Source organism: Nymphaea colorata, chromosome 11 (assembly GCF_008831285.2).
Source record: "Nymphaea colorata isolate Beijing-Zhang1983 chromosome 11, ASM883128v2, whole genome shotgun sequence".
NCBI classification, from domain to species: domain Eukaryota; kingdom Viridiplantae; phylum Streptophyta; class Magnoliopsida; order Nymphaeales; family Nymphaeaceae; genus Nymphaea; species Nymphaea colorata.
In genome coordinates, this window is record NC_045148.1 from 20,739,789 (window position 1) to 20,766,735 (window position 26,947).

Consider the following 26,947-nt stretch of genomic DNA (forward strand, 5'->3'; position numbering starts at 1 on the left):
CAAAGGAAATATCTCTGCATTGTGATCACCTATCGACAAAAAAGGTCGAGTCTGACTTTTTATCGGCGGCACCAAACGCTGCCTAAAGTGTGAAATCTCCACAATCATACCATGACCTAAGCGGGCTCGAGCCTGTTCGAATTTTGCAGGTCATTGAGTCATTCACGACACCACATATTTCTCAAAAAAAAAAAGGGAGTATCTATATCAAATCATTCCAAAGAACTATACATTACGTATAAGCATAATATATACTCGCATAATCAATAAATGCGCACTAAGTTACGTTCAACTAGCATAACATGGTCATGAAAAGCATAGCCATGAAAAGCATAGCAAGAGGAAGGTGGCACTTGAACTTAATCAGCAACAAACCTAAGAAAGTTGAGCGTGGTGGAGCCATGACCTTTTTTTAGCTGCGGGCATTCGAGTGGTTTGGTAGCACTGCAAAACTTGTAAACTTGGCATCTTCCTCCTCCTTTCTTAAGCAAAGAATCATCCTCATCTTCTTTTGGAAGCAAAGGACCTACTGAAAGGTAGGATCTAAAGCATTGTCATAAAAAACGAGGATGGGTATTAAACGGTGAAAAAAAAACAGGTATAATACGGTAAAGTTTTATATATCGGAAATAAAACAAAAAAAGTTCGGCAAATTTTTTTAAAAAATTAAACATTTAATACATCTTAAAAATTATAAAAAATAATAATTAATAAAAAACGGCAAAAAACGAGAAAAAAACGGCAAAAAACGGGAAAATAACATATAATACGGGTATTAAACAGGTATTATAAGCGTTTTTTGTTTTTCGACGTTCTTTTTTTTAAAAAAAGAATAGTATGAATATTATACGGTAGAACTGTTTTTGGTATTAAATACGCGTTTTTTAAAAAAAAATGACGTTTTTTGTGACAATATTGTAAAGAAATAATATAGCTGCCATGCTTCCCAATATGTGCCATGCAGGTGCACAAATTTTCGTGCACCACTGGTTAATTATTAAAATGTCTTTAGTTTACACTTAAAAAAAAACTTTTTGTAAAGACAAAATTAAAAATGCAAAAAAGTAAAAAAAAAATATAGAGGACATTTTTTAAATAAATTACCAAAATATCCTTCCCATCTTTATTGTGTGCGCACAATGCACACAACTTTTTCTCCCGTGCTTCACCTGCCTTCAGCGGCGGTGCCAGTGCCTCTAGTTGAAATCAGTTTTGATGCCATCTAAAAAATATGACACATTGGGGTGGTACTAAACAACGAGTCACTTGTCTAGGAATAAATAATTGTATTAAAAATAAAAAATTGATACTATTTGAGTTTAGGTATAGGCTGATATAATATTTTTGACTAATAGGTAACAAAACTAATAACATTAGGTAGGGAATACACAATAAAGTACATTATTTTGTATAAGCTAGGGAATCACCTAGAAAAAGTAGAAGTGTCTTTTTGCCCATAAAGCTTAAGGTTGCATTGGTGCTTGGTGTAGGCCTAATATATGCCTTCTGTCTATATAATGCTCATACATTGAAGATACAAATTTTATTTTAATGTGTAGTTAACAAAAAAACATAATTTTTTAAAAAAATAGAATTTTATATATGATCAGCCAAAATTTGTGAGTTTTTCTATGTTGTAGAGAACAAGATGAGATGAGCTAATTTTCCTAGAAGTGCTAGCAACTTATGTATTTGCAAGTTATATTATTGCCCATACTTTATCTATGAAAGTTTGTATGTATAAAACTTCATTTGATCGTTTGACAATTAGAACACTTTATGAGTATTATATAAATTTACTTCAAATATTAGAGCAAACTTATATAACACTAGTACTAGGTATCCATGAATCTATCTTAATCTTTAAAGAGAGTTCCTAGAACACTTATAAAGTATTCTATTTGCCCAACGACCCCCTTGGTAACTAATCCGAACTTGCCCATAAAAAATTGGAACTTGAGGACTAAAGTGTTTAACTTGTGGAATTGAATCTAGACTGTGCAGATAAAGCAGGTGGATGAACCCTTCATTCCGGACGTGTTTGATCATTTTAAATGCCAAATAACAGTTATGTAGAAAAACAAGCACAAGGAGAAGAAACCCAAAATTACCATTATACTTGAAGAGGGTTGGAAAGGGCAAACATTTTTTACCTGATTTTAGGAACACCCGACTGAAAGAATACATAGGAAGCACAATCGGAAGCACAAATTTATTTTAAGACGTTGGATCAAGATGGCCACTCAATCCGGCATAGCTTCCAACCGATTATTGCAAGTTTTTACAAATATAGAATGTTTGGATCCAGATATCTAATCTTCAATGCAGATCGGAATTTTTTATAATGAAAAAAACCAAATCCGAAAACCACATTCCCATTGTTTACACCTGCAATAAGTACAATATCAGGATGGCAAGCTGCAAATCGTGTCTTTAGGAGGTGTTTGATTACCTTTGATCTAATATGATGTAAGATCCGAAAGTTTTGTGATATATAAATTTTTAATATCAGATATTCCCCACCGATCTTAGATCAAGCCTTTTACTAACTTAAAAAGTAAAATGAGGATATCAATTGTAGATAATAGGTGTGATTTAAGATCCTTGATTTGATGAACTATATCTTTTGATGTGGATCTTTTACCACATGAACAAATGCATATCACATCATGTCTATATAAATTGAAAATATGAAATAATAAACACCCCTTATAGTTTTGGCATTTCCTTCATTTGGGTCCATGAATTTGATTTTTTTTCTTTTAAATTTAGCCGACCGAAATTATAAACCTACAAAGGGCCACGGAGAAACCTGTTTCCAAGTCTTTAACTGAGCCTGTTTTAATTGTCCAGATAACTTCATAAATGCAAAGAGATATTACTTGAAGTCAAGATTGATGGGCCAGATAATATCTCTTTTGGAAATTTCTCTTCTGCAGAAAATGTATGTTTGTGTTGCAATCACCTATGAACAAAAAAGTCGGGTGTGACTTTTTTATCTACGGCCCAAACAATACCTAAGTGTGACATTTATTGCAGAAAACTTCCACAAAACACACCATGAGCTGAACTGAACCACAGCTTGTCCAACTTGTACACTTCAAGTAAAATTGTCCAGGTGCTCAAGTAAGAACTTGGAATTATGATTATATGATCATGATGCAAGAATAGGAGCCTCCATTTTTAAGCGCTTGGACTTATTGTTCCCCAGGTTTCATGTGATATTTGCATCCTTTTATATATAAAAAGAACAATAATATGAAGTACAAAATTTTCTTGTCACTTGTCTATGTGGGGAGTGTTTGTATACTATAAAGGGCGTGTTTGATTACCTCAAGTAACCAATTTAAAATTAATGAGTTAATCAAACACGAGATGAAGAAGTCCAAGATATTTTCTTTATGCTTGAAGGTTGGAGTGGTCTTGTTTTAATTGGTTCTAGGATGTCTAAAGTATGTCCTAGTGGGAGTATGCTTAGAAGCATAATTTGAGCAATCAAACACAACTCTAGATGTGTGATTGATCTTAAGAGGTTGGGCACAACTTAGATGTGTGATTGATCTTAAGAGGTTGGGCACAACTTAGATGTGTGATTGATCTTAAGAGGTTAGACTTGGGACCTGCGCATGGGTGGAGGCAAGGGGAGGCGGGCAGGGGCCATGACTCCACGTGAGTTTTGAAAAAGAAAATGTAAAAGTTATAAAAAACTTCAATCGGCCCTGTTGAAAATTTTGAAAATTTATATAATGTCTACCCCGACCCCTCAACAAGAAAAAAAATTCTAGCTCCGCCCCCTGCTTCCACGTGCTATAACAAGGCCCAAGGTACGACTCTCTTGGCATAATCTGGACGGGACAACCTAACCACAGTTTATCAATAAGAAAGATGGTTGAGTCAACCTCGACTTGGTAACATAAGGTTGCATTTGATAGTCTCAGATCTTACATCCGAAGCAGTAAAAGTCGTGTTTTGGGATCTTAGTAGCCTGGATTTCAAATACATGCTACATGTTAAAAGTCGTGGATTTTAAAAATGGATTGGGGAGATCCGATCTTAAATTCATGTATTTGAGATCTTAGGGATCTCAGATCACTGCAAATCTGAGAACCATGGTGAATCAAACACAACCTACAACTCATAGTAAATCTGTTCACTCGGGTACAATAAGACCTTGTTTCTAGGCATGAAAAATTAACATAATGTTTCAAACGAGCAAGAACAATTCATTTTAATATACAAAGCCAATTCACAGCTTCGTGGAGGCTGAGTTAAGAAGCAAATAAAAATTTGTTTCCTTTCCTGAAGAATTGAGGCAAATAATTTCAAGATAAATGCAGGAGAAAAGCAAATAGTCATCAGTCTCTTGATTACTATGGTTTTGTAGTTGTAGGTTGTGAAAAAAGAGATCTACTTAATCGTATGTAGACAATAATTTGGAGCCTTGCCGCTTGTTCAAGTCTAGGCGCACCCACTACGAGTAGCTGAGAGAACTTATTACTGCCTTGGCTTTTGCTCTGCATCTAGTTACACATGGATTCTTTGTAGAGGTTCTAAAAGCTATCGACAGTCGCCATGTAGATGGTGGCTCCCGCCATGGTGAAGCCATCTATCCAGACATGCATCACCCTATACCCATCTCCGACATGCCTCAGCATCTCGTCTCCCTCTTTAAAGTAGCATATACAGTAGTCATCAAGCTGAAGATTAGGTTCACGTGTTGTCTCAAAAAGCAAACGACTGGCCACCATGACTTCGATATGAACAGCTGTAGCATTCTTGTCCTTGAAGTTGCCCGTTATTTGCAACTGTGGATAGTTGCATCCGAACATTTTGGGAAGAACAAAAGATAGTCCTTCAGGTTTAGTCTGGTGAAGACCCAGAATTCCAGAAATCGTGAAGTGAGATAAGTACTCAAACTCTGCTTCCTGATTCAGATTCAGGCCATTAACCGATGCAATGTTCTAAAACTAGAAAAGAAGCAATAGGTAAAGTGAGTATGCAAAGCATTTTCCACATGAGTAAGAGGTTACCTTAATTCTGTCCCTTAGAGCATGAGAAAGGTTACTGCAGCTATGCAATGTCAAATCCTCCAAGGACCTCAGTTTTTCAAGGCCATGAACATCGAGGAGCTTCGTGCATCCATCTAGTTTTAGAACTCTCAGAACCTTCAAATCGGAAATATCAGAGATAATTTCCAAAGCTGAGCAATCCATTGCATGAAGTTCTTCTAAGGAGGATGGAAGCTGAGGAATTGACAAAAGTCTTTCACATAATCTCAAAGTAAGACTCTTGAGAAAAGAGAAGCCAGCCAAAGAAGGTAGGGTGCAGAAATTGCTGTCTGCCAAGTTCAACTCTTTCAATGAGGACAATTTACTAACATCATTCCCATCTAGCCCTTCTAGCCAGTTACAGCCACGGGCACTCAAAACCTCCAATGAATTGATCTGGAAAAAACTAGAAGGAACTCTGAGAAGCTCAGCATTATTATCAATGTATAAATGTCTCAATGCAGTGAGGCTTCCAAAGCATTCAGGGAGTTCTCTTATACCAGTGCATCCTAATTCTGGACAAATTGATAATTTTGCAAGATTTTTCAGAAGCCCAATAGAAGAAGGTAGAACTTTAATGTGACTACAACCATCTAAAGATAATGTCTCAAGTCTTTCCAGTGATCCGATTGAATCAGGCACCTCCCCGGTTGCTGTATAATCAACATAAATGCCCCTCAGGTTCTTCGCATTGCCAATAGAATGGGGCAAAGCGACGATACTAGAACGTTCAGCATTTAGTCTTGCTAGATTGGTCAAATGCCCAATAGATTCTGGAATTCTTTCCATGGTGCTGCCTCGCAATGTCAGGTTTCTCAAAGATTCCATGCTTCCTATCCATTCAGGAAGCTCTGTCAGTGACCTGCACCCATCTAGAGATAGTAGATTGAGCTTCTTCAGTTGTCTCATGGAGTCAGGCAGTGTCTTTATTTTTGTCTGGTCAAGTATGAGACGATTCAATGATTTCATGTCCCCCACATGCATCGCCAATGCTGAAACTTTGGAGCATCTGTGAAGGTTAAGTGTTTCAAGCGAGCTCAATTCACAAATGCTGTTGGGTAATTCCTTCAGTTGGAAGCCATCACTCATTCTCACACAAATCAAATTCTTGAGGCACCCAATGGATTCATGAACTTGGGCCAACAGAAAGCATCGATCGAATATCAATTTAACTATGTGAGGAGTGCTAGAAAAATCTGGTGTAGCAGTAAGATGCTCACAGCCCATCAGATTGAGCACTTTTAATCTATCAAAAGCCTGCAATGATGAAAAACATCGAATAAGAAAGTGTCTGGGGCAAAATACATCAAAAAAAGTTGAAGCATTGATCCCCTTCGGTAAAAGAAAAGGCTCTGCCATGTGCACCTTGATCATCGACACGTTTCGGTTCCAAACCTCACTGACCATGCCAAAAGGTAAGTCCAACACAACAACTTCCTGAAGATTAAACTCAGAAGGAAACGACTTGAAGGGGCATCCTTCCCATTTCAACCATTTTAGTTTGTTGGGAATGCAAGCAAAATCACCAGCAAAATTCACATTGGCAATGTGTAGCAGTCTGAGCCCGGACATTGCAGCAAAAGCCTCAGTTCTTAAATCTGTTAGGTCTTTCTTCCCAATGTCAAGGGCAATAGCTTCAATGTTACTCGTTCCCTATAGAAAAAACAAATAAAAACTTGCGTCATCAAGAAGACATATGGTCATTTATATCCAGGATTTTATACATAATAGCACAAGGTTTTGTGTTGTCTACTCTTAGTTTATGAGTTGCATCAAGCAATAGTAACAATTAACAGGAATTGTTTAAGAAATGGTTTAATAGAGGGCCGGTCACAGAGTGTTTTAATTTAGTAATGAAAAACACCACCAAGACCACACAGTGACAAAGCTATCAGGGCATATCTATGACGTCTAGAACAAGTTGTGAAAAACACCAAATAACCTGATTTAAATTGGTTAAGGACAATAGAAGCATCGAAACTCATAACTACTTTAAGTTGAAATGGTTCAATATTCCCAACCGATGGTCCGGTCTAAGAAATTGTAAACTCTTCTACAAGGCTCGAACTTGAGAGCATCCAATTTCAATTGTAAGTCATGAGGGATCATACTCTTCAAGTAGAAGACGAATTGAAGAACAGAAGAAAAAGAAAAATGAGAGGTTGGCTCGCAGTCCCTTACATCTAGGTTGTGTAATACTTCCAAGCTTTCAGCAGTGCATCCGTAATAAATATGGTTGTAACCACTATTTTGTACATAGAAATAACCAAAAGGAGCTGTGTCTTGTCGGAGGCTCTGAATTTATGGGTTGCATCAAGCACCAGCAGAGACTACTATGTGTTGCTTAAGAATTGGCTTACAGGAGAGCTGTCACCCAGTATTGTTTAATGTGAAACACCATCAAGACAACACAGTGACAAAGCTGTGAAGGGCACATCTACTGTCTCTAGTACTAGTCGTGTGAACCACCAACTAACCTTACCTCAAATCTTTTTACTAGACGCTACAAAGCTTCAAATTAACTCCAAAACTCTTTCTTGAGTTAAAATGGTTCAGTCTTCTCAATCCGGTCGCGGAGAAATTGTTAATTCTTCTCAAGACTTATGAAGTGAAGCATCCAATTCAGTCGTGGAGTTGTGAGAAATCAAATTCTGCAAGTAGAAAATGACTGGAAAGAAAACGAGAAAGGAAAAAACTGAATGAGAGGTCGGTAGTCGCTTACTTGTAGGTTGCGTAACACTTCCAAGGTTTCACCAGAATCCCAAAGCCTACTACGCAGTCCAGGGTTGGAAGGGCTTTCTTCAACAACGATTTGCCTGCCCAGATCTCTAAGCTGGTCATGCATTTCAAACTCATCGTCGTTGTTAAGTTTAATTAGAGACTTGTGCAATAAAACTTTGATTCCAATGATTGGGAAGAAGTGGGAATCTTTCCACATGTGGATCGCGCTTTCTTTGCCCTTCCCAATAAAAAAGCACGCAATATCTAGAAATATTCGCCTCTCATTTACATCCAGTCCATCATAACTTATCTTTAACCTCAGGTGAACATCTTTCGATTGATCCTTTTTCAATCGCCTCAGCAGGTCCTCCCATTCTTTCGAGCCATTCTTGTCAAAGAAAAGAGACCCTAAAACTTCAAGCGTCAGGGGAAGTCCACCAGTAACCCTTACAACCTTTCTGGATAAGTCCACATATTTCCCAATTGGTTTGGCAGTTCCAAAGGCGTGATAACTGAATAGATGAAGGGATTCCTTCGGATTCAATTCTTCAAGTTGGTAGGTCTCATCTTCTTCCAATCCTTGCAAATTCAGTATGTGCTTATTTCTTGTCGTAATGATGATCCTGCTTCTCGGAGAAAACCAATTCCGTTCACCAGCCAAAGCCTGAAGCTGGCTAATATCACTCACATCATCAAGGACAATAAGAAGAGTCTTGCTGTGTATTCTTCTTTTGATTAGGTTGATCCCGTTACTCACACTATGTATGGGTGCAAATTTGTCATTCAGAACCTCAGAGATGAGTTGCTTCTGCAGTGCGACGAGCCCACCAAATTTTGTCGACACTTCTTTGATATTTGAAAAGAAGCAGCTAGTTTGATACCTGGAAGAGATTCTGTTGTAGACGGCCTTTGCGAGGGTTGTCTTCCCGACTCCGCCCATCCCATAGATGCCAACCATTCGAAGGCCAGGGGTTTCCACATCCAACAACTTCATCATACGTTTCACACGAGAATCAAGCCCAACAGGATATTTCGCTACATCCAATGCCACCTTTTTCACTTTATCCAAAACATCCTTCACAATCAACAGAATGATTTTGCCTCCTTTCCTGCCAAAAGCAAAAACCAGATGCAGAAACTGTAAAACTCACTTGCAGTAAGAAAAGCAATCGCCAAGCAGAAAGCAAGAGCCGCGAGAAAGCCAAACAGTTGCCAAGCTAGAGATTGTTAACCCACAGAATGGGAGGCTTCAGCCCCTCTCCCACTGTGTGAAGCCGTTCAGTTTTTCACATCTTCACACTTTGAAATGGAATTGAATCTCTCAACGTCAATCTTTTGAGCCGCAAAATATACTTCACCATCTAAGTAGGCTCTCTGCCCACATTCTGGCGTTCAATTAGGTGCACTTTTCGCAAATCCAACGGCTTCAATCAAAGTGCTTGTTTTTGCAAAAATTGAAGCATATACAGTAGATTTCACATGTTCGAAGGCTGAGAATGACAAAGTAATTCTCTCACATAAATCACCTTCCGTAAGACAAATGTTTTGAAACAGACAGTTTTAACACAAAATATATTATATCTCTATGGTCAGATCAAATATACTTTTGATGTCATTAATTTCAGGCGTGTAAGTCTTGGACCACATATCCTCAAATGTAAGGATTTAACATTAAAATATCAGTACAGGGTCTCATCAATATGATAGCACGGATCATGAATTGTAGGGCGACCTTTTAAGAACACACATCGCAATTACCTGTTCAGTAGATAGCCACCAAAGAAACCTTTCGGATCTAACAATCTTCCTCATTTGATCAAAGACAACACAAGTTCAGGTAAATGTATGAGAAAATTTCGCAGATATACTGCAGTTAAATGCACGACAACTGATTCTTTTAGTTGTGAATGCGTTTTCGTGAAACTATTTTCATCGGTGTGAACATAAATGCCTGAAAACACAAAACACATTATTCCGATGTGTTGAGCACTGATTTTTAGAATTTTAATCTTTAGCTGCAAACCGCATCCCTACGATTAGAATTTTGAATTGAAGAACTGATTTGAGAAATTTGTTCGTACAAAATTGTGATGCGGCTGTGAACCCAATCTGTTCTGAACTCACAGAGATTACACTCCACCAAATATATTTTCAACTCCAAGAGAGAGATCAGGAGCTTTCTTTCTTTTTTTTTTTTTTTCAGATTCTCTCTCTCTTTCTTCATATATATGACATATATGTGTGTGTGTGGAGAGAGGAAGAAGGAGAGGAAGGAAGAGGAGAGAGAGACGACGAAATAAAAAATTATTAACAAAATTGAGTGACTAGTAGTCACTAAAAAAAAGTAAGCAAAAAAACAACGTAAATAAAGAAGCTACCCAACAAAGAAGAAATATGAGAGAAAAAAAGATGAAGAGAGAGCCAGAGCCAGAGCCAGAGAGAGAGAGAGAGAGAAAGGGGGGGAATAACGAGGAAGAGGCAAAGATTCTCGTTCTGCATTCTTGCTATTACGAACCAGAGACGCGGCAATTTTCGTATTATTTAAGTAAAATCTCAAAGAGAGCATTGTAATCTGTGTCGTGATCTATGCCACTGCAGATGCTTTACTCCATTCAGGGGATTTTCAACGTGAACCTTCTAGTGCGTGCTGGGTGTTTACGTTCGATCCTCCTGGCAGACCAGCACGTCACTATGAAAAAGAAAAGGTGATTTTTTTTAGTTCTTTATTTAGTCGTTACAGAAGGGGTTGTTTTCGTTTGTTTCCTCAATTTTTGTGTTCTGAAGGTGTTTTTGTCTTTTCAAACACCCATCGAACTATTTGGGCCCCAAACATTTAATAAGCTTCACAGACCTTCTGCTCTTCTCTACACTGTTCAGTTTCCAAGAAATGAAATTCGTACATATTAGGAACGATTATGAGTGCGTTGATTTCTATTATATGCTGCGCTCGCTTACCACAATGAGTGAAGTCATGCTTTTTATTAATTAATTTGTTCCCAACCAAAGTTTTTTTCTCAACCAAAGACATGAAAAGAAAGAGAGGGTGTGTATAATGGCTACCCATCAGCCTCGTTTTGCATATCGTATCCCTTGATCTCCCCAACTTCTCTCAGAGCATCCCTCCATCTCTCCACCGTCTTCTCATCTAAGTCTTTGCTTTCTTCATGCTTCTTGAACGCGGTCTCGAAGGGGCCTTTCTGGTTCCTGACTTGCCGAGGCTCGACGCCGTAAAACACGGGAAGTATCAAGCGCCTGCGCTCCACCATCTCCGCCACTTGCGTAAGGCAGAGCTTGGAATCCGCAAATCCCCTGGAGAAGATGGGCAAGAAGATCTCCGACACCTCGATTGCCCTGAGCGCTTTTGCCGCCGCCGCCGTCTTCTGACCCACCGCATCATCCAAACTCTTTTCCTGCTCCCCAAAAGAGGCACGCACATCTCTCTGCTCGAGGGCTGCGCAGAGACCTTCAGTGAAGCCATTAAGGAGGTCGCTTTCCCGAGTGAAGCTCAGGAAAACGTCGAACTCGAACTGATCATGAACACCATCGTCCGGCCTCATGGATGGTACCCAAATCCGAGGAGCTTTGCACGTAACAGATTTATCACCTTCCAGGCACACATCTGGCTGTTCCTTTTGTGACAGTATCGTTCCTGCTTTTCTATCTTTTGTTCCTTTTCTCCGTGGAATCATGTTGGGGAATCTCTTGAATGGTTCACTTGGGAGCACCAACGGATGGACTTGGAGAGCTCGAGCTGCGAACAGAAAGAACTGCCACTGCTGTTAATAACGGTGCGTAATCCTCAACTACGAAGCTGATCAGTTCACGTTGGCCGATGTTTTAGTGAAGCACTAATACAAGATCAAGATTACAGCATCGGTTAAACACAAATGAAACTAAGGCTAAGAGAACAAATGGTTGCGTTTTAGTTTTGAGACGAGTTGCTGTGCTAATGCTGTAAATATCAGTTCTTAAACCGAGTCAGCATGGCTGACGATTCAGTTCATGCTGAATCGGTCGTGAATCGGCCAAAACGAATTCAAAATTTTATTTCTGAGAAAAATAATCATGTAATTACAATAATTTTTCTGAGAAAAAAAGGTCTCCAGATTCCGTGGGCACCTAATACGAATGTTCCAACAAGAAAACAGCCCATATCAGCCCCTTTCAATTATCGGCTGGCACGGACCTGATAAATGTCGTATTAGCCCGTATCGGGCTTCAATAACCGATACACTATAATTGAAACTTCGGATATGGAACCTTCAAATAAGAAACACAAAAAAAAATGCAGTAAAAAAAAATTTAAACTAGCCAATTTATATGAAAAGAATAATCAATTTAGAAGCCGATATTATTTGCTAATAGGAGGTTAAATTGTTTTATTAATGGTCGTTTGACTATCCTCTTAGTTATTTTGATATAAGATCCTCAGTATTTGAGTAACATAGATTTAAGAACAGCCTTTCACTCTTTTGATCCTAGGTCAATCCTTATGTTAATCTAAGAAGTAAGATGAGGATTTCATGTATAGATCCTCGGTTTGGACATAAGTTCTTTAATTTTATGAACTATAGATTTTCGTATGGATCTTTTGCCATATCAGCAAATGCATATTATATTAAATATTTTAAAATCTGAAGTAATAAAATGATCTCTTTACAATTCCAAGATTTCCCCTCGTTTGGTTTCATGGATTTTTCTTTGGAATTTAGCTGATCCAAAGTTCGACCTATATCATAACTAGGCCACAAAAGAAACCCGTTGCTAGGTCTTCAAATTGAAGTTTTTTCAACCTGCTTTAGTACTTTATTTGGTGCCCATGAACGAACTCAACTAGTTGTTTAGTTCACAGTAAATGAGCTCAACGAGTTGCTTGGTTCTATTTGGGCTGCATTAAAGGCGTGTTTGATGGGCCGGATAACTTATTTAATCCAAAGAAACATTTGCAAAGTCGTGACTGAGGCCAGATAATTTCTCCTTTGACCGTTCCTCCCCTGAAAAGGAATTACCTCTGTATTGTGATGATTTCTCAGGATTGCATGGGATAGGAAACACATTCATTGCTGGCCTCCAACTGGCGCCATTGTACTTCCACAAGGCACTTGAAGGAGGCCAGCTTTCAACCCTAAATACATCTCTCGCGCCCTACATTTCACATGAGCAAAGAAATTTCCTTGCCTCGAAGATTCAAGTAATATGTAGCTAACCCAAAAAACCCATAATTTATTTATCAAAAAAAAGAAAAGAATTTCCGTAGACGATCAGCCAAAGATTTTGAGTTTCTATTTGCGAATGAGAAGAGCTAGTTTTCTTAGAAGTGCTAGCGACTTATGGATTTGCAGGATATATTCTTAATCGCCCATGCTCCATCTCTGAAAGTTCCCATGTATAAGACCCCTTGGTAACTAATCCGCACTTCCCCATAAAAAGATGAACTTATGGATTAGAGTGTTTACCTTGTGGAATTGAACACTAAACAGATCAAGCAGATACAGCAAGAAACTCAAGATTACCATTATACTTGAAGAAAGTAGGAGAGGACCACCATCTTTAACCTGATTTTAGGAACACCCGACTGTTGGAAGCACAATCTCAAGCACAGTTCGATCAACCAATTACATTTATTTTAAGAGGCTCAACTTTTCTAGTCCTTCAAATTCTAGAGAAAACAATGTCCTGCATGGTTTGGCCTTGGTCAGTTAGCCTTAGCTCTGCATCTACTTTCACATGGATTGTAAGACCCACGATTTATTTTTCCCTTATCTTTTTGTTTTCCCTTTATCTTTTTGTAACCGTCACGTTTACCATAATGGGAGGTTATAACTGCAAAGGGGAAATGGAGTGGGGGAGAAAAGAAACTGAAAATAACACTCTATGGCAAGGGGGGAGGTTTTGTAGAGGGTTTATTTAACCCCATGTTTCAGAAAATGATCGTTTCTTTACTGCATTCATAGAGGAGAAGGCTCAACGATAAAGACTTTGAGAGAAAGAGGGAGAAGGTGAGGAAGAGATCCTCATTTGTGCTGGTGGCTGCTGGAAAGGAACGAGAAGCAAAAAGGGGTTGCTGCTGGAAATCAATCTCGATTAACATGGGGAAACTCAGTCATGAATGTAGCATGAAGCCTGTGTACTTTTCTTTTAAGGATTGATAGATATATATAGGTTGCATGATTTAAAGATGGAACTATGTGCGTACATGCCTAAATATGATACTGTGCTTGAATGATGGCCTGCGGAAAAAGGGAATACATTGTTCCCATTTATAGATCTCTCTTATTTCAAAGAAAAAGAAAATGAAGCATGCGAGGTATGGTGGGTGAAGTATGTTAGACTTCGTTAGGTTTTCAACCTCTCTGATGTTCTTATTATGTTGTTTCTCCCTGTTCTTTGTTTTTGTTGCTATCTCTATCAGTCAGAAACCGAGACTGTATCTGATTTTAGCAGAGCATGCATATATTAGATTAGGGCTGCAGTAGAACATTGCAACTAATACAAAAAAAAAAAACAAGAAAGGGAAACAACAGTCCAGAGCATTGTCGGCAGATGGCAAGGCCTGCTCTGCTCGACTTCGGGTAAACCAAAATCAGCAAGCTTTAAATCAACGCCCAAATGAGAGAGGAATACAGTGAAAGACCAGGGAAAGAAAAGGGTAGGGAAGGAATTGCCTCAACTCAATCTATGAGCAGACCCATCGGTCTTCCTTGCTGCCGGTTCTTTCTCGTCGCAAGGAAGGGGAAGCAGAGAGACACACACCTGGTTTGGGGAGATCATCCCCCTCACGGTGGCAACAAGAGAGAGAGAAGAGAATGCCTCTAGCTCTGCCGACGAACAGAAAGAAAAAAAAGGGGAGTAGTAGAGGAGGCGGCGGCGATGGTGAGCGTCGGTCGCTCAGACGGGGCTCCTTCCGCTCGCCTTGCTGCACACAGAGGAAGGCCAGAGACGAAGTCGGGTCCCTCTCTGGTTCCGTCCTCCTTTGGGGCCCGTTTGATTGTCGGGTGAAATTTTACGTGGTAAATTTAACATGGTAAATTTTTTTGGAAAAATTTACAGGATGAAATTTTTTCCTCTTCTAATCTGAGGCCCTGTTTGATGCACAGGAAGAATTTAACGTGGTAAATTTAACCATGTTTGATGCACAAGAAGAATTTAACGTGGTAAATGTAACCTTGTTTGATGCACAATAAGAATTTAACATGGTAAATGTTTTTTTTTTGTCTTTTCCTCTCCAAATTTGACGTGGGAATTAGGGAAGCAGGCCAGGTCTGATATAAACATTATTGGATTTGACATAATCAGATTTTGCTATATCAAATTCAAGTTCGGTAGAACAAGCTAAAACATAATTTGACACTAAGAATAAGTTGCTGGATCTGGCTAACCAGATATGGACTTGGATTCAATCTTTTGACATCCATTCTTGGAACGCACCTGTAAGCAGCTGCTGGGTTGCAGCAGATCTTTGAGGGGCACTTAATTGAAAAACTGTCTAGACTTTTAATCCAACCACCTGAGCTACCATTATTCACTAGCAACAACATTTATGTGTCTTTCTGTAGTTGCAAGGAGGGAAATCACTGAGTTATGATGGGATAGACAAACATCAAGTGAGCAGCATAGCTAATGCGGACAGCATCATTCAGTATTGAGCTATAGCAGATCCCAAGGTTAGAATCAAAGTTAGCCAAGACATCATCCTGAGTTAACTCCCCAAACAGAAGGAAACCGAAGAAGCTGGTTGCAACATAAACTGTGGAACAGAGGGCCAGCGAGAACTGCATGTAATCAATTGAGAACGCACCTGTAAGCAGCCGATGGGTTGCAACATAAACTATGGAACAGAGGGCCAGCGAGAACTGCATGTAATCACTATGCATCGGTAATTTTGAAACATACTGAAGGGGGAGAAAAGAAGAACAGACACAAATTCTAAAACGATGAACCAAGGGATGCCAAAAAAAATAATTTATTGCAGATTTGACAAAACTGACTTCTCATAATCCTCAGAATCTTAGTGATAGACAAGCCAATTGCTGGAAAAATAAACAGAAAAACAAAAGAAGGTAACTTTCATGAGGAGTCTCTTTTGTCCAGGTTCGATGGCTCATTAATTTAGGTTTTCAGTAAGCACCGGCCTCCCTTTCATTAATTTAGGGTTTTCTAATCCTCAGGTTCTTGGAATGCACCGCGAACTTCATTGACGTCATGGGGATCCCTTTCCTCCTCCGACCTCCCTCGCAAGTACCGGCCTCTCTCCAAAGCCCTGATATTCCTCGACGCTGTCGCTTACTCCATCCCTGACCTTCATTCTGTTGTGCCGCTCAAGTCCACCAATTCCCCTTCTTCGTCTCCCATCTCCGATTCTGGCCTCCTCTTTCGCCGCAAGCTCCTTTACCTCGAGAGCCTATGGGTTAACTCCTCGGCGGCCATTGCGAAGAACCCCAATCTCCTGTCCGCGTCCATTGACAGCCTCAGCACCGTCGAGTCTTGATTCCCATGGCCTCACCTCCGAAAAGCCCTAACCCGATGCCCGCGAGGGAGCTCGTCGACTGCGGAGGAAGACGTCGAGCAGGTGAAATTTCACCCGCTCACTTTATTGTAAACGGGGTGAAATTTCACCCCGTTTGATGGTTTTTGTGTCGGGCGAGTGAAATTTCACCCGCCCGTACGAATTTCAACCGCTCCATCAATTTTATCTGGGCAATCAAACGGGCCCTTGGAGAACGAAGAAGGCTCCATCGTCGAACGAGAAGAAGAAGAAGGTGCTCTCGCGAGGAGAGAGAAAATCAGGCGTAGAAATGAAGGAAAACGAGGGTTTGGACAAATTTATATCAATGTTGAAAAATTACAAAGCGGGTCCATCTTATTAGCTAGATTCTCGAAAAGACTGTTATAATTTTTATACATTCATCCCGCAACGTTTTTGCTGAGACCTTTTTCAGAAAGAGGCTCGAATAGGTATTTTCAATAAAAACCGAAGATTTATACGAAATTGCAAAATAGTACTTCCTAAGTTCTTAAATCTTCCCAATAGGGGTTTTCATGAAGTTGTTTGCAATTTCGGTGGAAAGCGCAATGTTATGCATTATTGCTATTGCTCTGTGCTACCTTTTGTGTTATTTAAATTTCAGGAAAAGGGTGTTGAACTCTCTTGTTTTGAAATAGTAATTATTCTGTTAATTTTGGATGTGATATGTTTTGTACCGATACAAGTCTATTTGACTTTGTTCTGTTGCCATTAAATCAAAATGTGAAATGGCTTATTTTTGTGGTTTGGGAAACCGAGCCTAAGGGCGGTTTCTGTGAGAGGTACTAGACGATGTCTAGTGATGAGAAACTCTCACTTTTGAAATTCGAAGGCGAAACGTGGACTGTATCCAATGGTTTATGCGAGTGCGAGCTTTTTGTTTCTGCCCAGTGTTTGGTTTCGTCACGGGAGGTAGTGGTGCGTCTGACCTTACTATTGTCGCTCACTCCTCTGTCTGTACTGGAGGGCCCACAGGGTATTGGGCGGCACAAGGGCCCGGGGTACTGCTGCTGTGTTGGGAGAGAGACATCTCTTGGTCCCTCAAACCGGGTTCCTAGAGGGTTCATTCTGCTGCAGCGGCGATCTGGGATATCTCAAGAGGCTTCACTTCAGGTACCCTCGATCCGTTGGATCGCCTGGTGATGATATGTTCTGTTCTGCCCGTGAGTTGTGCCCACGGGGTTTTCTGTTGATCGGCACGATGACCATGACATTGTCATAGAACCATGGTTGGAAGCCTATGAAATTTTGGAGGTTGTGAACACCTCGTTTTGTTCTGATAATGGGTCGTAACTTTTGTGTGTGTAAAGTTTTGGAAAACTTATGGTTGTAGTACATAAGGCCTTTTTGGAATAGTTTTACGAAACTAAATAATATTTTGGGTCATGATCTATTCATGGCTGGATTTTCTCGTACTCAGAGGAATTATGACCCTTCTTTCTATCTCTACAGGTAGCCCTTGATAGATTTTGGCTCTTGGAGTGACGACCTCAGTCTTGTGATGGACGGACATTGGCATTCTGGACACTACGTCAGTTTTGGGCTTAGTGGTCATTTTAGTTGTTTGGGTCCAAGTGTTTTATTTTAATACAATGCATTTGTTTAAGTTTTGGTCATGACTCAATGTTGCTTTCGCTATGATTTATATTAAAGAAAAAAAAAATTGGTGTAAAAAATTGGGTCGTCACAACTTTGGTATCAGAGCAGAGTGTCTAGAGTTCATGTTCAATGTCAATGTCGATCACAAGCAGAAGAAGGTCATCCAAACCTGTTAAAGAAGGGTGTTTAGATTTCGTTGTGAATATTGAGTTTCATATTTTTGTGGTAGTTCTAACGAGTTGTTTTACGTATTTATGTTTTGTTTTCCTTCGTGCGGTGTAGTTAAATGGCACACACTAGAGGAGGGAGTGTTAGTGAAAGAAGGAGTGTCACGGCCCAATTTTTTACACCAAAAATTTTCTTCTTTCTTTATCATAAATAATTGCGGAAGCAACATTGAGTCATGACCAAAACATAAACAAAAGCACTGTATTAAAATAAAAAACTTGGACCCAAACAACTAAAATGACCACTAAGCCCAAAACCGACGCAGTGTCCAGAATGCCAATGCCCGTCCATCACAAGGCTGAGGTCGTCACTCTGTGAGCCAAAATCTATCAATGACTACCTGTAGTGATAGAAAGAAGGGTCAGAATTCCTCTGAGTATGGAAAAATCTAGCCATGAATGGAACATGACCCAACAAAATAATATTTGATTTCGTAAAACAAATCCATATAAGGACCTTATGATTCACAACCATAAGTCTCCAAATCTTAACACATATTACAGTTACGACTCATTAACAGAAACAAAATGAGGTGTGCACGACCTCCAAAATTTCGTAGGCTTCCAACCGTGGTTCTCTGACAATGTCATGGTCATTGTGCCGAGCAACATAAATCTCCGTGGGCACTCACGGGCAAAACAGAACATCTCTTCACCAGGCGATCCAACGGATCGAGGACACTTGCAGTGAAGCCTCCTGAGATATCCCAGATCGCCACTGCAGTAGCATGGTCTCTCTAAAAACCCGGGTAGAGAGACAAGGAGACGTCTCGCTCCCAAACAAAAACAGAACAGAATCCCGGGCCCTTGTGCCGCCCAATACCCTGTACAGACAGAGGAGTGTGACCACTACCTCCCGGGACGAAACCAAACACTGGGCAAAACAGAAAGCTCGTACTCGCATAAACCATCACACAAAGTCCATGTTTCGCCTTCGAATTTCAAAAGTGAGGATTTACCATTATTAGACCTTGTCTATTACCACTCATAGAAACCGCCCTCAGGCTTGATTTCACAGACAGAAGTAATAAGTCATTTTCTAACAATGGCAACAAAATAGAGTCGAATAGAGAAACAACATACGAAATATCACGCCAAGAATTCTCAAATAAAATAATCATTCAAAAGCAAGAGAAGTTACATTTTTAAAATCCTTAGAGCGTGAACTTATTTTGAGAACCCTTTGTTTGAAGTTTAAACACAACTAAAGGCATCAAAGAGCAATAAAACATAACACTAGGTTTTTAATTTATAAAACCCCCTTTTGGCAATTTTCAAGAACTTAGAGGGTACCAAATCGTAATTTCATATTAAAAATCAGGTTCTTGCTGAAAGTCACTTTCGCAAGCCTCTTTTTGAAGAGGTTTTTAGCAAAATGATGCGGCATGAACATTTACAAATTTTAACAGCTTATCCATAAATTTTGCTAATTAGATGGACCCCTTTTGAAATTTTTCAACTTTGTTATAAAATCACCCGAACGCTCGTTTCCCTCATTTCTTGCCCTCGTTTTCTCTCTCCTCACGCAAGAGCATCTCCCTCTTCTTCTCACGGGCTGCTCCTTCCCTCTCTCGTTCAACCGCCGGTGGAGTCTCCTTCTGTCTTCAAAGAAAACGAAACCAGAGAGGGAGAGAGAGAGCAGAGCTCCCTGCGTTTGGGTCTACCACACCGCCGCCCACCGTCCGACCGACGTGGAACTTCCACGGTGTTACGTTCTGCTTGTGAACAGAGTTTTGAAGAGAGGAAGAGAGCAGAGTAAGAAGGAAGAGATGGAAGCGAGTAAGAGAAATTGGAATTAGAACCATGAACCTTTCATTAACAACTAAGGCCTTATAACCAGAAGTGGAGGCCTCAAAACAAGCAACGTGGCTAACCCACTAACAGGAACTAACTTCTCGCAAGGTAGTGGGAAACCCCCACTACATGGAATAACTAAAATCAACATAACTGATGACTAACTAGGACCATGACGCCTACTAACCGTTACCACGATGCCACAATGGCCATTACACGATTAAGGTCGTGACAATCGACCTCCCTCGGAACTGTTCTTGTCCTCAAGAATAGCAATTTGATTCAATTCGGATATGATGGGAAATTGAGCCCTAATTGCATTATAATCATCCCATGTCGCCTCATCATCATGTAAATTGGCCCATTTGACAAGTACTTGGACGACTGCCACATTGTTACGCTTCACCAAACGACGATCCAGTATTGCCTTAGGTTCGGACCGAATTAGGCCCTCCTTATCAGTGACAGGTGGTGTAGTGATTGGTACTTGTCCTTCCCCAACTTGTCGTTTTAGTAACGACACATGAAAAACTGGGTGGATTGCGCAGAATAGAGGTAGGTCGAGTTTGTAAGCCACCAATCCTATCCGGGCTAGTACACGGAAGGGCCCATAATACTTGGCTGCAAGCTTGAGGTTGGTACGGATAGCTAGTGAGCTTTGCCTGTAAGGCTGGAGCTTTAAGAACACCCAGTCTCCTACAGCGAACTCCCTCTCAGTTCATTGTTTGTCAGCTTGAATCTTCATGCGGTTCTGTGCTTGAACGAGCGAGTCAGATAATAAGCGCACCATTTGAGCATGCCTGGTGGTGTAGTCTGCAACCACGGCTACGGAGGGCTGTTCGCCGTGAATTCCGGGAATGGGAGGTGGCGAGTAACCATAAACCACCTTGAAGGGTGAACTCTTGATGGCCGTATGGTAGGAACTATTGCACCAGAATTCAGCTAGTGACAACCAAGTGTTCCAAGTGCTCGGTCGATTGAAACACATTGCTCTTAGATAATGTTTGAGACATTGATTAAGTCTTTCTGTTTGGCCGTCAGATTGGGGATGATATGCTGAACTAAGGGCCAGCTGGGTCCCGAATCTTTTGAAGAGCTCACGCCACATATTGCTGGTGAAGACTTTGTCTCGGTCTAAGACCATTGTTTCCGGAAGTCCGTGGTGCTTGAACACATTGTCGAAGAGAGCTTGCGCCAATTGAATGGCAGTGAATGGATGCGCCATGGCAATGAAGTGGCCGTACTTAGAGAATCTATCCACCACCACTAATATCACATCCTTGCCTTGCGAACGAGGCAATCCTTTGATGAAATCAAGCGCAATGTTCTTCCAATTGCCTGTTGGAATTGGTAGGGGCTAAAGTAAACCGGGGTTTGCCACGGTTTCAGATTTGCAACGTTGGCATGTGTCATAATTAGCAACGTACTGATCTACTTCCTTCTTGAGGCCAGGCCAATAAAAATGTCTTTTGATTCGTTTATAAGTTGCTAACCTGCCCGAGTGCCCTCCAATGGCTGCATTATGTAATTGTTGAATAATCTTGTGGCGAAGATTGCTAGAACAGCCGATATAGAGGTGGTTTTTGTAACGCAGCAAGCCATGTTGCAGCTTGAATTTGGGCCTGCCATTAGGAGCTAGTAATAACTCCTCTTTGATTTGAGTTGCCTTGGTGTCCCCAATATAACTCTTCTCAACGGAAGCCCTCCAGGCTGGAATGACTGAGGATATAGCGCTAACCTCGTTTGGAATGTCGTTCTTGGTTGTGTTAGCGAAGCGTGAAAGGGCATCGGCTCGGCTGCCTTGTTATCAAATCCCCTTCGATAGGTGATAGAGAAGTTCAGCCCCATCAAACGAGAGACACCCTTCTGTTGTAAGTTTGTATGAACCTTCTGATCCGTAAGAAATTGTAAACTGCGATGATCCGTCTTGATCACAAAATGGGCTCCCTCCAGATAATGTCGCCAATGCGTCACTGCCGATAGGACAGCCATCAACTCCTTTTCGTAGGTGGCCAATCCAGCATTGCGAGGACCTAATGCTTCACTCATGTAGGCGATTGGATGCCCATGTTGAGTTAAGACTGCCCCTATGCCCCGTTCTGATGCATCTGTTTCCAACACAAATCCACTATTAAAGTCAGGATATGAAAGTATGGGAGAAGTGGATAGGAGATGCTTGAGATTTGTGAAAGCCTCATCTGCGGCTGGAGACCAGCAGAAGGCGTCCTTCTTGAGGAGGTTAGTTAGGGGTTGCGCCACCATGCCATAATGCCGTATGAATTTTCGGTAGTAACCAGATAAGCCGAGGAAACCCCGCAACTCTCGGACGGTTTTAGGTGTGGGCCAGCTGAGTATGGCTTCCACCTTCCTTGGGTCGGTATTGACTCCTTATCCCGATGTGACGTGTCCCAAGTAATCAACTTTAGTCATGCCAAACTCGCATTTGGATAACTTGAGGTAGAATTGTTGACGGCGTAGTAACTCTAGCACCATCGCAAATGCTCAATGTGCAAGGTCCACTCGCGACTGTAAATCAATATGTCGTCAAAAAATACCAGGACAAATTGACGTAAGAATGGAGCCAAAACCTGATTCATTAAGGACTGAAAGGTGGCCGGGGCATTAGTAAGACCAAAGGGTAGCACCCTGAACTCATAATGGCCTTGGTGCGTCTGAAATGTCGTTTTAGGCACGTCTCCTCCTTCATACGAATTTGATGGTACCCAGCCCGTAAGTCGAGCTTGGAGAATACCTTGGCGCCATGTAGTTCATCCAGAAGGTCGTCAATGATTGGAATCGGATATCGATCCTTGATCGTCCGACAGTTGAGTTGACGGTAATCTACACACAGTCGCCAGCTACCATCCTTCTTTTTAACAAGCAAGACGGGCGAGGCGAAAGGACTGTGACTGTGGCGGATGAACCCAGCATCCAATAGGTTTTGCACTTGGACCTCGATCTCCCGTTTTTAGTGGTATGAGTAGCGATATGGGCAGACGGCTATGGGTGGAGTCCCTGGAACTAGTGTGATCCCGTGGTCATGAGAACGTTGAGGTGGGAGTTTCTTGGGTTCTTCAAACAAGTCGCCGAAGGAGCGAAGCAAGGAATGCAGCCTGTCTTGGAAATCCATGGGGAGGTCTGATCTGCTGCAAGTAGGAAATCCAAGTGAATTTGATGGTGAAAGCGCTGGCAGCTAGTGGTCTATCTGAAATACCCAAGCCACGTGCTCGATCTGCTGAATGTTGATGTTTTGGGAAGTACTACTAGCTATGAGACAGCTGAGCTCCTCCAAGTGTTTTAAATCACCACGATGGCCCTTGAGAATAACCTCCTTCCCGTTCTTTTTAATAGTGGCCTGGGACTGCACAAAATCGAAAGTGATGGGGTTCACCTCCTGCATCCAATCAGTACCCAAGACAAGGTCGTAAGTACCAAGATCAAGAATGCGAAAATCACGTCGAAAGTGACTGCCGCACATCTCCCAACTCAAGTCAGGGCAAGTTTTGGAGCACCCGACTCTGGTGCCATTGGCTAGAGCAATGGTCATATCCGGGCCGTCCAGGACATCCAGGTTAAGAGCATCAACCAATTTGGAGTTAAGAAAGGTTGCGGTACTCCCTGTATCTAATAGAATCAAGACTGGCTTTTGACGGATGTGCCCCCTCAACTTTAAGGTGCCTCGGCCGGTACTCCCATTAATGGCGTGCATGGAGAGTTCCACAAGTTGCTCATCCGGGCTAGGGAGTGGGTGGTCTTCCTCGAGGCCACCTTCATCCGAACCGGGTTCATCCAAGACGTGAGCTTCACCATGCGGACGAGGTCTGCAAGAGTGTCCGCGAACCCAAGGGGCACCGCAACGGTAACATGTGGGATCCTTCTTGACAGGATGTTGATCCCGTGGGGTTTTCAGTCCGCCGGAAGGGAATGGGGTGGATGGCGAGCTACGAAATTGGTGTTTTGCAAGTGACTTCAAGGCGGCTTCGTGCAACTTGGCCTTGGCCATGGCCTCCTGAATCGTGAGGGGTGTGTGGGCCCGGACGAGGGGCTGAAGCGGGTCCGTAAGTCCACCAAGAAAACAGGAAATGAAGTACTTATCAGACAGGGTGACGTGAGCACGTAACACATGTCCTTGTAGCTCCTCGAAGCGCTTGATGTAATTAGAGACACTTCCTATTTGTTTGAGGTGGTTGAATTCAGCAAAGACGGTTTCAGAATCTTGAATGCCAAATCTATCGCATAATCGATTCACGAATTGAGGCCAGGTGAGGTCATTGTGGTGGAGCAGTTCATTGGACAGCCAAGTGTCTCCTTCTTTGTTTAGATGGAGGCGGGCGAGCTTTACCTTACGGTGTTCCTCAACGTCATGGACATCAAAGTATTGCTCACATTTTTGAATCCAATATCTGGGATTAGTCGGAGTGAACTCGAGAAAATAGAGGCGAAATGAAACATCACTAGAACGCCGCATCGTAGGGGGAACGGGAGGTTGTGCAGTAGCGGGTGAAGCGGATGATGTTGCGGTGATGGAAGGTGTTGCTGCTGTTGAGGTGGGGTGGGAAGGGGGTGCTCCTAAGAGCCCGTGATTATCAGAGTCCATGCCCATCTAAGGACAGGAAGCCATCGCATCCTGTAAGTCGGTGAACCTTTGATCAGCTTGCTTAAAGTATTGCTCCATGCGTTGCCAAGATTCCTGAAGACGAAGGTTAATTTCTTGGCGAAAGTCGGCCATGGAGGACTCCAGCCATTGGACAAGATCATCAGGTGCTTTGTTGTCGGTGGTTTTGGAGCGTGTAGCCATCGTGTGGCTCTGATACCACTTGTTACGTTCTGCTTGTGAACAGAGTTTTGAAGAGAGGAAGAGAGCAGAGTGAGAAGGAAGAGACAGAAGCGAGTAAGAGAAATTGGAATTAGAACCATGAACCTTTCATTAACAACTAAGGCCTTATAACCAGAAGTGGAAGCCTCAAAACAAGCAACGTGGCTAACCCACTAACAGGAACTAACTTCTCGCAAGGTAGTGGGAAACCCCCACTACATGGAATAACTAAAATCAACATAATTGATGACTAACTAGGACCATGACGCCTACTAACCATTACCACGATGCCACAATGGTCATTACATGATTAAGGTCGTGACACACGGTTCTTCCACCACCCAAAAACAGAGAGGGAAAGAGAGCTTCGTTCCTGCGTTTGGGTTTCTCACGCCGCCACGCCACTGACGGACCACGCCTTCAGCCGCCGCCGTCTCATCCTCTCCTCTCGTTCTTCCATCGGATCCACAGTGAGGAAAGCAGCCTCCCCAAAAACTGGTGCTTCAATGGTGTCTTCCTCAGTCTCCACCTTCGCTGCGACGGGGATGAATTGACAATCATAGAGAAACGACGGGAGGAAGCCTGCAACTTCAATGTCGTCGTCCTCGTTTTCCCCAACTCGCCTCTGCTACCACCACGAAGAGGCGACTTTTTTTTTTGTTTCTTTTCAGTCGGTCGAGTGCTCTTCGTTAAAACCTATTGTATTTCCCTCAATATGAGGTGATGATTTTACACTTGCTGCACGACAAGCAGGGCAGGCCTTGCCTTCTGTCGATGTCGTTCTGGACTGCTCTCTCCTTTTTATTTTGCAACTGTGTTATTACGTTTTATCCCTGTATGACTATGTTTATCTCTTTGTTTTTCTTCTGTAGTTGGTTTGAGAGACATGTTCTGTTTTTGGGTTGATTGTAGTTCTGGTTTCTCACGGATGAAAGCACATAGTATAATACAGTAAACCGAGGGTTTCAAAGTTCAACCGATACCAACATGCCTTACACTTAGCATGCTTTGTTTCTTGAAAATCATAAGGAACTAGAACAGTAGAGTACTCTATTTCCATTCCAGCATATAATAACTCAAGCATAGATTCATACTCAGGCATAAGCATACATAGACGTACATGTATATGTATCTACAAAATCAAAAGAAAATACATGGCTTCATGCTATTCATCACTGAATATTCCCATACCTCTTAAAATCTGAAGTAAACCTTGGCAGCAACTCCTTCCCTCTGCGTGAGGTTCTTTTCCATCAGCCTCCTACTTCAATCTCAATCTCTCCTAGACGAACCCCTCTAATGCTACAGTAAAACGATAGTTTCCCCTTGGCAGTTACATCCTTATCCTTATCTTTTCCCAAAAAGTTCTCATTTATGATAACTTAACAGTTTGAAATGTTCATTAGGAATTCATTTGATCTTCCATTTGATTCTTCCCTAATCTCCATTCCCAATGTTTAAGGAAATCTGTACAAAAATCGTGGGTCTTACATATTTATGTTTTGTTTCGATCGGTGTAGTTAAATGGCACGCACTAGAGGAGGGAGTGTTAGTGGAAGAGGGAGAACTCCTCGCAGCACCAGGAGCCGAAACGTCAAGACTCATCCTACTGGACCTAGGACGTCTAGTGGAAATCAACAACAACAAGCGTTCATCATGAACACATTGCATATGATTACGGGATTGATGCATGGTCTTGTGCAGAATGCTTCTGCAGGAGGAACTAGTATGGATACAAACGGGACAACAAATGGTGAGGCAAGGGGCACAACTCACCAACAGTTTATGAGCTTGCATCCTCCGAAGTTTCATGGGAAGGGCACTGCTGACGATGCTGAACAGTGGATAATGGAAACTGAGGAGATCTTTACCTCACCCTGGAAGTTCCTGACAACAAGAAGGTTCGGTATGGAACCTTTATGTTAAAAGGAGATGCTAAAGGAATGGTGGCAGACGCAACGTGAAGTGAAGTTCGCAAATCACGAAGCGACTTGGGGAGAATTCAAGGAAGCCTTCACACATGCCTACATCTCAACCTTCACATGGGAGAAACGCATGCAAGAATTCTTGGGCCTTCAACAAGGGAGTCTGAGTCTGCATGAATACGTCATCAAATTCAAACATTTGGAAAAATATTGTCCCCATGTGTATATTGTTGATGCAGACCAAGCAAATAAGTTCGTAAGAGGACTTAAAGACAGGTTGCAGAACCAAGTAA

General features: G+C 41.6%; 1 protein-coding gene across 2 annotated transcripts; it reads right to left on the bottom strand.

Moving 5' to 3' along the window:
• Positions 1 to 4,197: 4,197 nt before the first annotated feature.
• On the bottom strand, positions 4,198 to 11,644 carry LOC116264838 (disease resistance protein RPV1-like). 2 transcript variants are annotated; one of them, XM_031645255.2, is made up of 5 exons: positions 10,830 to 11,642; positions 7,771 to 8,878; positions 6,414 to 6,701; positions 5,031 to 6,305; positions 4,198 to 4,925 (listed from the first exon to the last, which is right to left on the bottom strand). In XM_031645255.2, exons 1-5 carry the CDS (start codon positions 11,456 to 11,458, stop codon positions 4,551 to 4,553), a joined length of 3,675 nt encoding a protein of 1,224 aa, XP_031501115.1. In that variant the 5' UTR covers positions 11,459 to 11,642; the 3' UTR covers positions 4,198 to 4,550. The 2 variants fall into 2 exon arrangements, with proteins under 2 accessions (XP_031501115.1, XP_031501116.1); XM_031645256.2 differs by having other exon boundaries at positions 4,654 to 4,918; positions 10,830 to 11,644.
• Positions 11,645 to 26,947: the final 15,303 nt, after the last annotated feature.

What these genes read in the sequence shown, in the direction of transcription:
- LOC116264838 (XM_031645255.2), bottom strand. Translation starts at nt 11,458, where the DNA reads ATGATTCCACGGAGAAAAGGAACAAAAGATAGAAAAGCAGGAACGATA. An exon ending in ATGCAAAACGAGGCTGATGG is followed by an intron (nt 8,879 to 10,829) that starts GTAGCCATTATA and finishes TGCTTTTGGCAG; the next exon opens with GAAAGGAGGCAAAATCATTC. An exon ending in GAAACGTGTCGATGATCAAG is followed by an intron (nt 6,306 to 6,413) that starts GTGCACATGGCA and finishes TCATCATTGCAG; the next exon opens with GCTTTTGATAGATTAAAAGT.